Source organism: Lactuca saligna, chromosome 1 (assembly GCF_052625555.1).
Source record: "Lactuca saligna cultivar CGN05327 chromosome 1, ASM5262555v1, whole genome shotgun sequence".
In the NCBI taxonomy this organism is placed as follows: Eukaryota; Viridiplantae; Streptophyta; class Magnoliopsida; order Asterales; family Asteraceae; genus Lactuca; species Lactuca saligna.
Window position 1 is genome coordinate 26,115,973 of NC_136417.1, and position 16,424 is coordinate 26,132,396.

The 16,424-nt window shown below is 32.6% G+C and overlaps 1 protein-coding gene across 1 annotated transcript; it reads right to left on the bottom strand.

Annotated features, from left to right (window-relative positions):
- Positions 1-1,093: 1,093 nt before the first annotated feature.
- Positions 1,094-4,182, bottom strand: LOC145029683 (putative receptor-like protein kinase At1g80640). Its single transcript, XM_078978177.1, has 10 exons — positions 3,839-4,182; positions 3,411-3,584; positions 2,910-3,160; positions 2,709-2,841; positions 2,554-2,617; positions 2,297-2,393; positions 2,115-2,217; positions 1,906-2,024; positions 1,724-1,813; positions 1,094-1,491 (listed from the first exon to the last, which is right to left on the bottom strand). Exons 1-10 carry the CDS (start codon positions 4,011-4,013, stop codon positions 1,360-1,362), a joined length of 1,338 nt encoding a protein of 445 aa, XP_078834303.1. The 5' UTR covers positions 4,014-4,182; the 3' UTR covers positions 1,094-1,359.
- Positions 4,183-16,424: the final 12,242 nt, after the last annotated feature.

A 16,424-nucleotide genomic window follows, 5' to 3' on the forward strand; every position in this document is an offset into this window, starting at 1 on the left:
TAGAAAATAAGAAGAATAAAACTCTAAACCCATGAAAAGATCAAATAAATCTTTGAATTTACTTGTTGAAATCTCGATCTGGAATATACATACAGGGAGTCAATGTGGGATGTACCTAACCTTTACCTGTGACATCTCATATGCCGAAACTCTTTATACAATGTTCTAAAAATCCGTTTTTTTAATTGAACTGTTATGGTGCCCGGTTCCTAGTTCAACCGTCGTTTCAAACAATTTTTTCCTACTTTCCTACACACATAGATATCCACAAGTTTAAACATTAAAAATACATATCAATACAAGTTGAAGATCAATTCAAATACATTAAAAACGTATATTATATAAATGTAAGTTTACATCAATCCATGTACATCAAAAATAACATAAAGTATAATATGGAAACAAAATATAGTTTTAGATAAATATAAACGCATTAAAAAAGTTTAAAATATTTACCATGTGTTTTTAGTCAAAGAAATCTAAATAAATGTAGAAAAAAAAAAAAAAAAACAAAGTTAGTTTTGAAATTGATTCATTTCCTTTTTTTTTTTTTTAATTTAACTGGTTCAACCGGTTTAGTTTAACCGATTCAATTGAATTTTTATAAAAACAAGCTGGTTCATTTCAGTTCAGATATAAACATAAAAGTGGTGTTAGTTGAACCGTTACCTTCTCTGGTTCCCGGTCAAACCAGTTCGACCCTGTGTTTAAAACCCTCTTTTTATATCACATCCCACCAATTCACTTGCCAGTCCGATACAAAATTGAATAGTCCAGAATGGGGCCCTTGGCCATTTTTTCAAACCTAGAAACTTTTGGTCCCTTTCATAAAAGTTATTACGTTGGGAGAGATTTAATAAAGATGTTTTTTTGTCAAAAATAAATTAGTGGGTTATTGACATTGCAATACAAATAAATTGAAGTTGCTTTTATAGCTTGACCTTGACTCGTGATATGATTCAAGCTCGTTTTAATGTATTCAACCCGAACTAACGTTTCAAGATCAGATAACTCCCAAAAATGCCGACTTGTTTGCAGTCCTACAAACAACTATCAATGCACAAAGTACAACATCATAAACAACAAAAGAGTGTTAAAGATGACCACATTTTCCATATCAATTCATGTGAAGTTCCTAATTAAATTCATGTGACCAACAACCAACTACAAGTCACAAAATAAGGGTGTTTTGCTATACCGATACATTAAATGTTGATCTCATGTACACTTTACTAAAAGTACACCCATACATCCATAACAACATTTAGGACCCAACAAGGATTAGCTTAACAACTCACCTAACTAAACTTGCATCCTAACATCAACAATCTATACACACACACACACAAATCAAATTAATCAAGATTCGGTAACTCTTAATGACCCTCCAAGCTCAACAGGTACAAGTGGTATGAACGAATGCAAGACATCTGTTATCAATGGCCTGTAACTTGGTTCCGGTTGTACACATAACACAGCCACCGCAGCAACCTTTACAATAAACAAACACGAAAAAAAAAAAAAAAAGGAATCTTAATTTAAACTGATAAATGAGGGTATTTACGTCTTTTGCAATCTTTGTCCCACCTTTTTTGGCGGGACAAAAGATTACAACTTTTGTCTTGTCGACATCAGTCTCGGTCCTAGTGTACATTGTAGGGCAAATACAGTACAGTCTGTTGTGTGAAGGGTGAATAGGGTTGAAAAGAAAGATTATACTAACTTGATATAAGTGTTTCAAGTCCATTGTATCTCTAATCATGGGATCAACGATGTTAGGAAGCTTTGTTCTGTCGGTTAGCTGAGGCATTGCCTGATGAACAAATTAAAATTTAAAATTTTACAAGATTAGGGTTTGGAAATTTGTTAAAGATATAAATATGATTGATTGATTATATTGTATACCCATGTGACGATAGATTGGCATTGAGATGGAGACATTTTCTCCACGGGTTTTCTCCCTATTAAAAGCTCGAGAAGGACAACTCCAAAAGCGTATACATCACTTTTATCGGTAAGTTTGCCTGTAAAATTTCAGTAAATAAATTATAATCTCTACATTTAAAAAAAAAAATTATGTTCATCAATTGAAAAATGAAGTGCTTATTGCATACCATCTAAGAGGTATTCGGGAGCAACGTAACCTAATGTTCCCGAAAGTTTTATGTTGTTCTTCCCCTGAACCCCACCAGTAATCGCGAGCCCAAAATCAGAAAGCTGAATCCAGTAAATGAAGAAAAGAGTCTCAGATTTCTATTGTATCATGGTTCTAAAGATTCAAATTAGGGTTTCTTACTTTCGCATTGTAGTTTGAACCTAGAAGAATGTTGGACGATTTCAAATCTCTATGAATCACAGGCGGAGTACATCGCTCGTGAAGATACTCCAGTCCTCTATTCGATCAAAATCAATCATCAAGATTCAATGATTTGACATGATCCAAGAAGAAAACGGGTAAATCAGTGATCAAACACAACCCGTATCAACCCAATTCGGGTTAATTGGTCAAAATTGAAACCTTTAATAAAGATAAGCCAAAGTCAATGGAAATACCTCGCAATATCAAGTGCAATTTTCATTCGGTGCTGCCAGCTTAAACCACTTCCATGAGAGGGCCCTAAGTAATTTATTAAAAAAAAAAAACAAGTAATAATCAATAAGTGATGAAAAATATAATAAGACACAAAATGATAAAAAAAAAAAATTACCATGCAATTGGGATTCTAATGAACCATTATGCATCATCTCGTAGACCAAAAACCTTGTCTCATCATGTATGCAATAACCCAAAAGATTAACAATGTTTTGATGCTGAATTCGGCTTAAACAATTGATCTCATTCTGCAAACAAAACAAAGAACTGGTAAATTGCTACAATTTATACAAGTAATCTTGTTTAAAAAAGTTACCTCAAATGCTCTTTGTGAATCTGGTCCTCCGCCATGGATTCTTTTAACAGCTGCAAGAAAATGGTCATTGAAACAAGCTTTGTACACACTTCCAAATGCACCATGGCCTATGATGTTGTCTTCATGAAAATTATTTGTTGCAGACACTAACCATTCGTATTCTATAACAGTCGCAGATCCCTTTTTACCAGCCATTCTCAAAGGGTTGAATTTATCCAAAATTGGACCCAATGATAGCCCTTTTGAAGCATCTACAAATTTGATCAAGATTTTAAAAGTGTTGATAATGTTGGGGGTATTTGATGTGCCTTTTGAAAGTAATCATCTCAATAATAAGTTTCAAAGTATTTGGTTGACTTTTAATTATTGGGGCAAATACTCAATTCTGGATATATTGTATGAAATGATAACCCCGATATTATAAAAACGAAAAGCGTAGTCAAATACCTTTAGTAAAGGAAAAAAGAAAAAAGAAAAAAGAAAAAAGAAAAAAAGAGATACCTTGGCTTTGTTGGGCTTTCTGGGTATTGGAGGTTTTTGAGTTTTTTAACCTGTAGATCCAGAAACATGATATGAACAGCAAAATTGCAGCAAGAAGAGTTGAAGCAACAATGAGTGCTACAAGAATCTTCTTGTTCAAATCTTCATGGTGAACCACTCTGATTTCAGATACACCTGTGTTTCGCAAGGACCCCGATCAACAATTTGTAAACCAAAACCGCTATAAGTACCCGTTTTGCTTTGTTAAAGAAAGTAAATAAGACTATATTATCAAAAGTTCTTGAACATTCAGTGAGTCGTTTCATCAAACAGATAAACTGCATTGAACTCGGAACTGAAGTTTAAATTTTGACCCATTTGAAACATGTCCAAAATTGCGAAAATGCATGTTTTCAGCAATTAAAAAGGATGAGGGGTTTGTAAGTTACCTGGAGATCGAGCTTCGTTTTCGGTGGATATTTGAGAAAAAGGAGGTTTTTTCTCGCTCGGAAGAACAGGGTCAGCCATGGAGGATAGAGGTGGGTCGGTGGTGAAAGCATCAACTGGGAGTGTAAAAGAGCATAAAAACAAAAGGGGTATAATGAAAACAAGATTCATATCCATTTTGATGCAGAAAGATTTGCTTAGAAGAGAAGGGGGAGACAAGAGAAGCCAAGTGAAGCTAAGATCGGAAGATATACCCAAATTTCATGTGTTTTGTCTTTCATGGTTTCATGCTTTGAATTTCGAAACTCTCTCTCTCCTTTTTTAGTCCCTCTCTCATTATTTGACATAGAAATGAATGAAAATAGCCGGACATTACTCAGTTTATTTTTTAAGTTTAATATAATTTAATGTTCGATAGTATATTTTAATGGTAAATTTATATTATGATATAAATTATTATATGTCATAATAACTAATGTTCTGATAATATTGAATGATCAATAACAAATTAATAATAATAAATTATAAAATGAAAATCATATTGAAAATGTTTTATGATCATAAAAAAAAATTATTATAATTTGTAAATCACTTTTTGATAAATTAATTATAAATTATTTTTTCAGCTATCATGTTAATAATTAATTTTAGAGTTTCTTATTAATTTGGTTCTCTCTGCATATCTTTTTTATATTTATAACTAGATGAATGATGACTAAAATATTACGAGTTTTTTAATTATTTGGTCGAACAAAATATTATTAATCATTTTTAAAATCATACTAATTGGATTTTATTTATTTAATTATTATTCAGTTATCCTTAACTTTATTGATAATTTAATTAGTTGATTTATTAAGATCAATTAGATAATAGCATAAGCATGTTACAAACAACTTTTACTTTCCTGTTGTCATATACTAGGTTTATATAAATCCAACGATCTTTTTAATTTTACATAATATACATAAAATCATTTGTAAAAATGTTTTATACATATCTTTTGGAGTAAAATATGTTAGACTATGATTGATTTGTCAACAATTTTGACTAAAATAATATAACCGAATAATTAAATTGTTGTAGATATATCTAACCATATATTGTGTATAATTTATTCAAAGAAATAGAAAGGTGGGGACAAAAGCGAGGAAAAAGCAATTACTGTATCCATGGAAAAAAGGGTGGAAATACACTGCCAGCCAACAATCATGTGGCGGTTATCAAAACCTCCCCAAAAGATTTTGCAATTAATTTACCATCAGTACCACTCCATGAGTTTTGTGATATTACGGAAATGCCCTCTCTTGCAATGAATTGACTTTTCGAAACAGACTTTTCGAACTGTTAAATAGTATTTTATTTCCAACCCTATTCTATTTTTTACTTTATTTTTATCCTAAAAAGTATATTTCTAATATATTCTATTATTCCAACTTACATAAATTATCAAACACACCCCTCTACTAATTTAGTTTTAACAAATATATAATATATATTTTTTATTACATTAATATCAAATACAAACGATTATATTTATAATAAACTTATAACTAAATATTATACAAACATTTATAAAAATATTATACATACACATTTTTAAATAAATATTAAATAAATAAATAATAGTATTGTCACTTGTTGGGTTTTATTAGATTATTATTGTAACATATATGTTAACTACAAATTTAATAGAATAAGTTATCATGTTTGTAATATATATTTTAATTATAAGTTTTTGTAAAATACGTTATCGCTTTTTAAATTTTCAATATGTATTTAAATTTTTATATGAATTTGATGAACAAAAAACAAACTTTATATTTATAATTAATTAATATAATTTAATATATAACAAAATATTAAAAGTATTAAATATTATATTTAAATTATAATTAGTAGCTAAAAATAAACTAGAAATGTAAAAAATATACAACAGATGGATTAAAACCGACAACACAAAGTTCACCCCCATTTTGGGAGAAATGAATAGTGTAACACCATATTTGGTGTAATACTATTCATATCCCCCAAAATTGTGACATCCCCAATTTCACGGCCAGAAAAGACCGATTTGTTTATGCTTTGTTTTTAAAATCAGAATAATTGTTTAAAGAAAATGGTTGCGGAATTTGTTCCCAAAACAAGATATGATAAAAACTTATCAAAACATTCCTCAAAGAAAATGTATTTTCATTAAATAATAAAACCTCGGAATGTCATGTTCCGATACAGACACATAAGCATAAACAGAACATACATTCATTTACTCTAGGGATTTATATCTCCTTTAATCTCTCAGTGCAAAGCAGCTTCGTATCGATACCTGTGATACAATTAAACTGAGTGGGTCAGGCTTAGGAGCCTGGTGAGCATATAGGGTTTTCAACCCACGATAATATAATTACTATATTTAATCATCAAACAATCAACCCAATTACCCATCCCCGTTATCTTCTTTATTTCTTAAGGTTTTACCCTAAGAATCACCTATCCTTTATTCATTCATTCCTAAAATTTGACTTTAAGGAATAGACACAAATTCCATTGTTATTTAAGGCACATCTACCAATTTTATCATTTAAGCGCCTCTGCCAGGATTACGATATTCACTATTAGGCGCATCTGCCGACCTTATCCTATAAGCGCATCTGCCAGGATTATCCTATAAGTGCATCTGCTAGTATTATAACATTCTCTATTTGGTGCGTCTACCAATATTATTCTTAAGCGCATTTGCTAGTATTATGACATCTTTATTTGGTGCATCTACCAATATTATTCTTAAGCGCATCTGCTAGTATTATGACATCTCTATTTGGTGCATCTACCAATATTATTCTTAAGCGCATCTGCTAGTATTATGACATCTATATTTGGTGCATCTACCAATATTATTCTTAAGCGCATCTGCTAGTATTATGACATCTCTATGTGGTGCATCTTTCATACCTCCTCATTTTATCACATACCAACTATCTCATCTACCCATGTTCTACCCAACATACATTCATTTGCATGAGAACATAATCGAGATATTCCCAATTGATCGAATCAAACACTTTATCAAAGTCAACTTTAAATAATAACTTCTTCTTTGCCTTTTGCACCTATGCACAAATCTGGTTTACAATGAGAAGTCCGTCAAGAATGTTTCGTCCCTCTACATATGCCGATTGAACATCATTGCCAACACTCCCAGTGACCGATTTGAGTCCTGTAGTAAGAACCTTAGTTGTGATTTTGTATATGCAGCCAATCAAGCTAATCGGAAGCTCAGGAGGATATTATCTTTAATTTCCTTGACAAGGTTTATGAATGAGGGATTTCAACCTCGAGTCAAAGTACTGTGATCCTCAAAATGCTTGTTGCACCTCATAACGTAACCACACACGGCAATCCTCAAAATCCTTAATTGCTAGGGTTATATGTAAAATAAATATGTTGGAAAAGTTATGCCATGTGTAACTTCATTAACAATTTAACGGGTTGTTTAAATCAAATGTATAATAAATGAAAACATGCTACTTTGATTATGAAGCCAAAATAAATAATATTTAACATCAATTTGAAACCAAAATCAAGTAGACTTGAAAATCAATAATAAGCATCTGACAACATACTAAAGCCTCAATTCTTCGTATTTTCATCATTTCGACGTGAATTTGAGCTCAAAGCCCTCCATCTTGGCTAGACAATTCCATTGAGTGTAATATCACTGCACTAGAAATAAGCGATGAATGATTTTTGGGAAAATATCGGTAATAGTAAAAAAACAGGAGGTAATTTCAAAATTTAGACATGAAAATGGACATTTCCGGGTATAGACATGCATTCCGTGGAGCTACCTCCACGGAGCTCTGCGGAATCTATTGTAGCTCCGCGGAATGTCAAAATCGTAATTAAATCAACGTATAAAAAAAAAAAAAAAAAAAAAAACTCAAGATCCATTCCGCGGAGCTACAGTATATTCCGCAGAAGTATCTCCGAGGGATGGTTCTTGAGTTTTTTTTTTTTTTTTTTTTTGCATCGATTCTTCGGAGTTTATATTCATTACACAACTAATTATTTTCAAAAAAAGATTATCATACTATCATAATCTTTTCTTGAAAATAATTAGTTGGTAAATAAATATAAACCCCGAAAAATCAATCCGAAAAAAAAAAAGAAAAAAAAAACCCTCAAGATGCATTCCTCGGAGCTACCTCAGCGGAATCCACTGTAGCTCCGCGGAATGGATCTTGAATTTATTTTTTATACGTTGATTTAATTACGATTTTACCATTCCGCGGAGTTACCTCAGCAGAATGCATGTCTATACCCAGAAATATCAATTTTCATATCTAAATTTTGAAAATACCTCCTATTTTTTGACTATTACTAGTATTTTCCCATGATTTTTCGTATGATATTTAACACATATATATGTTGAATTTCAATTTTATTGTTCGTTTCAAACCGCTATGATTGTATAAAGCATATCAACAAATTTCGTATTAGATTATATGTTTATATTTGATTGTAAAAGTTGAAATAGATTGGTTTTGCTTAATATCATTTACCATAATAAGATCATCATCATTTCTAATAAATGGATTTTTTTTACCACTTGTCACACTTTCATTCAATTTGTTAAATATCATTTTGTGGTTATTTTGAATTATTTTTTTACACATGTCATTTTATGAGTTTTTATTATATTTTATTAAATTCTACATATTCAAATTTAAAACTTTTATTTTTGTCTTAAAATTGTTCGACTATATAAGCTTTTATTTTTGTCTTAAACAAAAATCAAATAATCCAAAAGGTACTACAAATAAATTTTAAGAGCTTTTGGTTTTTGGTTTTAATTAATTTTACATTTTCAAAAATTAACAATTATTTTTGCAAACACTTTTCACAAATAAAAGTTACATCTTAAGCTATCATCTTTAATTTTCATCTCCCTACTCGTTTTGTCAAAAAAAAAGTTCTCCATCAAATATCATAGCATAAAAATTATGAACTACTTATGTCAGATAAAAAATACGACATAAATGTATTTCGGAATTGGCATATTACAAAACTGATGATTATTTGGATACAAAGTGATCATTCCTTGAATAAGACGATCCATTTTGGTATTTTTATGAATATTCGTACCTATTAATTTAAATGAATAAAAATATTTGCAAATAATGTTCGGGTACGAAGGATGCATGCGTGGCTGCAAACACCATGCACCAGCTTTCTTGTTTCTCTACTTTAAGCTGTTAATAAATGCAGGCGCTTTCCAATCTGCCCAGTGAATTGTACCAAAGAAGGGGTATTTTTGGTATTTACAGTTACAAATTTTGTTTTGTTCGAAATCACATGTACCTTGTGTTGTTCCTTTTGTTGCTCCCAAACAAGGTTATATAACTTTATGATTATATTGTGGATTTTTTTAATAAGCATCACAATATTATTTATTATGTAAAAGTTTTTTTTTTAAAGTAGATGCTGCATAAACTAAAGAGGTTTTATAAATGCAACTACGTTTGAAATAACTAGTAAAGAAAAAATTATTTTTTTATTAATTGTGTTAAATTAAATAAGATTTATGGAGGAGGAAACGAGTGATCACTTGTCATCCAACATCTATATTTTTGGAGAAAATATGAGAGTTTAATAAGAGATTTAAATCTCTACTTGGTTAATAGAAGAAGTCTTGAAAAATAGTCGAAATCAAACAAATTTATATCATTATATGACTTATCGAATAAAAATTTTCTTTTAGTTAAAGATTTTGATATTAAACTACTTATTTATTCATTGGTCCTATTTAATTACACTATTAGAAAACTAAGAAAGAGAAAAAGAAAATTACTCACAAGCTAATCAATTGTTGATTTTATTTACATCCAGTTCATTTTTTTTTTTTTTACGTAACATACCATCTAACTTATTATTGCTAACCGAAGGTTTTAGAAAGATTGAAGATTTTGGTTTTGCTGATTAAAAGGTTCTCTAAGATTATTATGGAGACCGATTATTTTATTTGATTTGAAAACAATCTAAGATCTCAAACTAGTATCCTTGTTAGTTACATTAAAATCTATGAGAATCTTAGAAATAGATTTTAATATATATTTTTCCAACAAAAAATGGACACCACATCCTTTCTCTTTGTTTAAAATAATCAAAGATTTTTTAAGAGATTTTAGTGTTGAAATCATCAAGAGCATCATAAAAATCAACAAAAAAAAAATACCAACAACCAAAAAAAATTTAAAACAAACGAAAAGTTTGTCAGATATAAGGATGTGGAAAAACAAATTGATGAGTTTTTTCAAAAATAAAATTGAGGGTTTTTCTATGAAAATTATGTTTTTTTTAATGGCGGGTTCATTAAAAATAACAAGATGCTAGAACAAAAACAAAGTAGAAAGAAAAAACATTACATCAAACAAGCAACAAAAGGGAGAAATACACCGGTCATTCCAACAAACATAATTTAGAGAAGATATATAATTGTTGAATGTCATCTGATGCCTTTTAAGGAGAACATCTTTTTCTATTGAATATCAAATCATTATAAACTTTCCAAATAACCCAAAAACCACATATAAAAGTGTCAAGATAAGCGTCTTTCTCCTTTTACAATGAAACGTGGGCTTCAAAACTCCACGAAAGTCATCCATATTAGTCGCTTTTGAAATCGACAGAACTCAAGAACCAATTCCAATCTGAATCGAGAAAGCTGAATTAAAAAGGATGAGATCCATCTCCTCCTCCATATTAACACAAAAGGGACAAGAATATGAATCAAGAACAACCCTTATCGAAATCAAGTTGGATGTCACAAGAATTCTATTGAGCAACACCCTCCAAACAAAGCAAATTACTTTAATCGGGGCCCACTTAACCCAAATAAACCATAAAGAGAATTGTTGTCCTCCATCTTGTTTACCATCTAAAATCTTAAAGAACCTACTAAAAAAATACCATTCTCTACTTGCAAATTTTAAATCTTCAATCTTGGACCTCAACTCCTTAAACTCTGTGTTTTCATTTAGTTCTACCTCAAATCTCCATACCCCGATATCACTCTTTATCTTTAGTAACTTTTTTAATAAACACAAATAAGAGCAATTGCAATTAACCTCATTAGCCTTGGAAGAGCTTACAATAACTGATAACCCATCTAAAGGCAACCATGAGTTGAAGAGCTTGAAAAGAATGGGTCTGAAGTAACGAAACTCAATGGCTAAAATAATAATGCAGTGGTCGAAGTGTAGTCATAGAAGAATAGTGGCAACAGTAGATACCCTTCATTCCAAGAACACATCATTTGTAACACCTGTGTTATAAGCTGATTTAGCTTTATATTTTTCAGGGGCTAAAGATGGAGTTTTAGTAAAAAAAAATATGTGCCACAGTGTGGAGCAAGGATGACCATGACGTGACATCGAATGAAAGCACACTGGTTTTATTGGACCGTCATGGCATAGCCAAGGGTTTCCACAGTGTGAAAGCTGTTCTGGCCCAAGCCCATGATTCTTTTAGGGTCCCTTCATATTTAAACCCCTCTAAGTCACTTATAGGGTTCATTACCAACTTCCAACACTGTTTTACCTCAGAGAAACCCTAACCCTAGTTCACTTGGTGATTTGTGGCCTTTTAGAGCATTTTTTGGCTTGGAGAAGAGGAGAAGAATGAGAAAAATGTGCTCTAGTTGTGGATCTTGCAAGGAAACAACATCTTCAACATCTATCATTGCTTCTAAAACTTTTTAAGTGTCAAAGGCTCAAACTTTATAGATTGAAGTGGTTAGATCTAAGATATTGTCTCATGTTCTTCATGTCTAAGCAAGTTTGAATGGAAGGAAGACATAAAGTTGGTAACTTTATGACTCTCCTGAGTCCCATGAACAATATATATGGTAGTCGGTAGATCTATACTTTGGTTGGGGTTCTTGACCTAGCATGAGTTTTTGGTTTTTTTTAGACCATTTTTACCTAAAATGGATTCTAGACATGTATTGGGCATGCATGTCTATAAAGCTTCCATCTTTATGCTATCTGGTATTAGTAGCTCTTATGGAGTGGTTAGGTTAAGGAAATTTTCAGATTAAGGGCTTAATGGTTAATTCATTGTTGTAATTAGCTTTATTTGGACCTAGGGTTTGAGATCTTGACCTCTTTGGGTGTCTTAATGGATAATTTTGGAAAGTTTATCCATACAGACCATAGAATGGACCAAATATAAGCTTTGGAGCTCTTGGAATCGAAGAAAACGACTTAATCCATTAATTTTTTGGAGACCCAGCGCCCACGACGTGGCCATAGGTCGCCACAGCGTGGTGACTAGGAAAGGCTCGACTGTTTCACTATATGGGGACCAGGGTGTGGCCAAGAAAGGCCACGACGTGGCGGTTTACTAAATTTAACGTAGATCGTTGACTTTTGACATGGATTGACTTTTGGTCAAGATTGTTAGATTTAGTGTGTAGACTAAGGTTAGACCTTTTATGTTGTGGTAGGCATGTTGTAGCAGCGATTGCAAAGCCTTGAGTTGTGGTTTAGTAGATTCGTGAGTCAGGTGAGTCTTCTCACTATACTTGTGGGTCAAAGGCACCATTATCGACTCACTGGATTGTATTGTGTAGAATGCTAGCTATCTTTGTGACTCTTGCATGTTTACTCGGGTTGAGATACACCCTAAGGTTGGGCCTATTACTATATGCTTGGGTTGAAATATACCCCAGTTTTGGGCCCATTATTGTATGTTTAGGTTGAAATATACCCTAGGGCCAAGCCCATTATTATATGGAGGGTTGAAATATACCTTAGGGCTAGGCCCATTGATGTGTTGGGTTGAAACATACCCCAGGCCTGGTCCCAATGATTTGTATGGTATGTGGTATTTTGGGGGATTCACTAAGCTTTGTGCTTACGGTTTTGTGGTTTAAACATTTTCAGGTACTTCCATTTTCAAAAGGAGGATCTCGACTTGATCACATTGCATCACCTGAAGATTTATTCCATAATGATTGTTTATGAGTTTACTCTGATGTTTTGAGAATACTTTTACTCTGATCGTCTTTTCGTATAATGAATTAATGGTTTTGACTTATTTAAAATGAAATTTTTACTCAATATTTCAGTGAAAGATATTCTATTGACTTGGTTGGTATCCTTAGCTCTACTATAGCATGCAATTCACATATCAAGCATACTAGTAATGATACATTGGTATGTGTATTTTGAGAATCACTTACTTGAGCTCAGCTGATTGCACGCATTACACCCCCTTTTTTATAGAATCTTTTTCGAAAAAATTATTTTCCAATTTCATAAAAATTACCAAATCCTCAGTTTGGGTTCAGAAATACCCGAGCGTGTGCCCAAATCCCTCAAACCAAGACTCTGATATCAACTTGGAACGTCCTAAAATTTATAGAAAATTTCATTTTAAAATAATAAAATATCCAATGTATATTTCATAAAAGACCGTCATTGTTAATAATGTTTCCAAAATAACATCAGATTATCAACACATCATAAATGTAAATCTTCAGTGGGTGCAATGCAATCATGTCGGGCCCTTCCCTATCGAACTGGAAGTACCTGAAAATGTTAAACCATAAAACCGTAAGCACAAAACTTATTGAGTTTTCCCCAAAATACCACATATCATATAAATAGGCCCAACCTAACACATAACTAAGTGGACCCAACACATCATACATAAATAGGCCCAACCAGCATAATCATGGGCCCAAACCAACCTATATGTCAATGGGCCTAACCCATAATGTATAATAATGGGCCCATCCCAACATGCAAATGGGCTCAACTTAACCTACATGATAATAAGCCCAACCCAACATACAAAAGGCCCAGTCCAACATAAATAATAATGGGCACAACCAAGCATATAAATGGGCCCACCCAATATAAACATACAAGACTAACAAAGACAACTATCACAATCCAATGGGCCAACATTAGTGTTTTTCACCCATGAGTACAATAAGAAGAGTCATCTCAATCTGATGTCAGACAAAAAAATCACACACCTGAGCTGCCTAAACTGAAACTCCCCACATTAAATAACACATCATTAACCTTAATTAGAACAGGGATGTCAAAAAATACAAACGAGATAGAAATTGCATCTCCCGACCCACCCCGAAATTTCCCCATTCCCCCGCTACCATCCTTGCCCTCGAAATTTCCAACCTCCCCACCCCCGAATTCATGGATTACCCCCCACCACCGTTTTCCCGCCCCCGATTGATTTTGGGATATTTTTTATTAGGTTCAAAGAAGTTGTTTTTTGGGCTTAAAGAAGCTATTTTCTGGGTTAAAAATAGTTATTTATAACATAAGTTTACATTGTAAAAACAAAAATGTTATCAGTTCTCAAAAACGTTATACTTACAACTTAAAAACATGATTTTATTTTTATTTTTGGAAGTTCAAAATCATTGTTATTATTTATTATATTTATATAATTAATATATATATATATATATATATATATATAATTAATGTGTATATATATATATATATATAATATAATATATATATAATTAATATTATATTTATATAATTAATACACATATATAATATTATATATATATATATATATATATATATATATATATATATATATATATATATATATATATATATATAACGGGGCCCCCATGGGGGTTCGGGACGGGACTATCTACCCCCTTCCCCACCTTCAAAATTAAACGGAGGTTAACCTTACCCTCACCCCCACTCCCACCCCCGATTTTTTTAACAAATATCCTCCATATGGGCTTGGGGCCACATGGATTCGGGGGTCCCACAAGACTTTTTGACATCCCTAAATTAGAATTAGGTAACAACTCCAAACACAAGTCTTGGTTCTGATTAACCTACTTGGATAAAAAGACCATTTTACCATTCCATGGCTAGGACCCACCCTACGGGACCTAACAGTCAAAAAGGCCAAAGTTGGACTTTTGGGGTTACGCCATGCGTGCCCGTCCTCTACGCATTGCGTAGAGTCTTCTAAAGGAAAACGGGGTTAAAACAAGCTACACGTTGTGTACCTAAGGTTATGCCATGTGTAATTTGGATGTTTTCCGACTTTCTTATTAAGACCTTAATGCCTTAAGTTTAAACGTCAAATTCTCATATATGAACCTCATGGATGTCTTAAATGATAAATTCATAAACTTTATGCCTTTGCATGGCTACAAGGAGTACAAAACCAAATCCTAAGTCTTAATCATGATCTAAAAGCTCAATAGATCAAGCATGGCTAAATAGGAGTGACCACGATCCCATTTTTATGGTTCAAAAAGCTCAGAAATGATGAGAGACACTCCTCATGAGATATGGAGTTGCTCATACTCCTCGGATCCAAGATTAAGGAATAAAAAATCATACAAAATGACAACAACATAGATCTAATAAAAAGATCAACAAGGTTTAGACTTTATACCTTCTGGAAGATGTTGAAGAATAGTATAGTCTGAATCTACAAGTTATGGACTCCAAGTACACCTACCAAGTTCTCATTCTTCACAAAAAAACACACCAAAATATCACTTCAAGCTTTCAAGGATCTCACCAAAGTTTAGGGTTTTGAAGTTAGAAAAGGAAAGGGTGCATGCTAAGCATGGGGAGGCTCTCAAGAGATTAGAGCCTTTAAATAGGGCTCATAACGCCAAAATTAGGGTTTAAACTTGTAACATCCCAATTCCTAGGTATGAGATTTTATAATTTAAAAAGGCAAATTTCCCTTTGAACTTGTCGAGTTGATGGCCTCAACTCGACATGTAGAAAGTCCTTGGGTCGCACATATTTTTGGACCAAATCGACGAGTTGGTGGCTGATTAAGAAACCTAATTTTTAGGGTGTTGTACCCTATTTAAAGGCCTTAAACCCTTTGGGTGGCCTCCTTAACAGTCTCCTATGTCTAGTAAAACCTAGTTTGTGCATCCTCTTCCATATTTGTGTGTGTGTGTGTGAGCTTGAAGAATGATTTATTGGTGTTCTTTTGGAGAAGCTTGAAGTTTGAAGTGGTTTGTGTGGAAAGGAGGCTATATATCCAGAACCTACTCTCTTGTGGCATACATTTCGATGTATAAAGTTGACACCTTGCTTATCTATTGCTTAGATCTATTTCTTGGAAGTTTATTGTCATATTTGGCTCAGTTTTGGGATTGTTCATGGGTTGGGTACTTCATGAAGTTATCACTTTAGATCTGGACAACCTATGGCCTCACTGGACTTAAAGTTGCAAGCTTTCTCAAGATCTAGTCCTCCTTCATGTTCTAAGTCCTTCAATAAGCTTTCCATGAGTGTTTGAGCCTTTTGTGTCAGGCATGGATGCAAAGTTAGCAACTTTACGTGGTTTTTCAGCTCTTGGGTACCAGATCTATATTTTAAAGCGTTAGACTTGATGAAAAAGAAATGGATGTGTTAAGTTGGGAAAACTCGATGAGTTGTCCAACAAACTCGACGAGTTGGCTAGGGTTTTCACGATTCTCTGATTACAGAAGGAACTCGATGAGTTGGTAGGTGCACTCGACGAGTTGAGTCAACATGGACTGTTGAC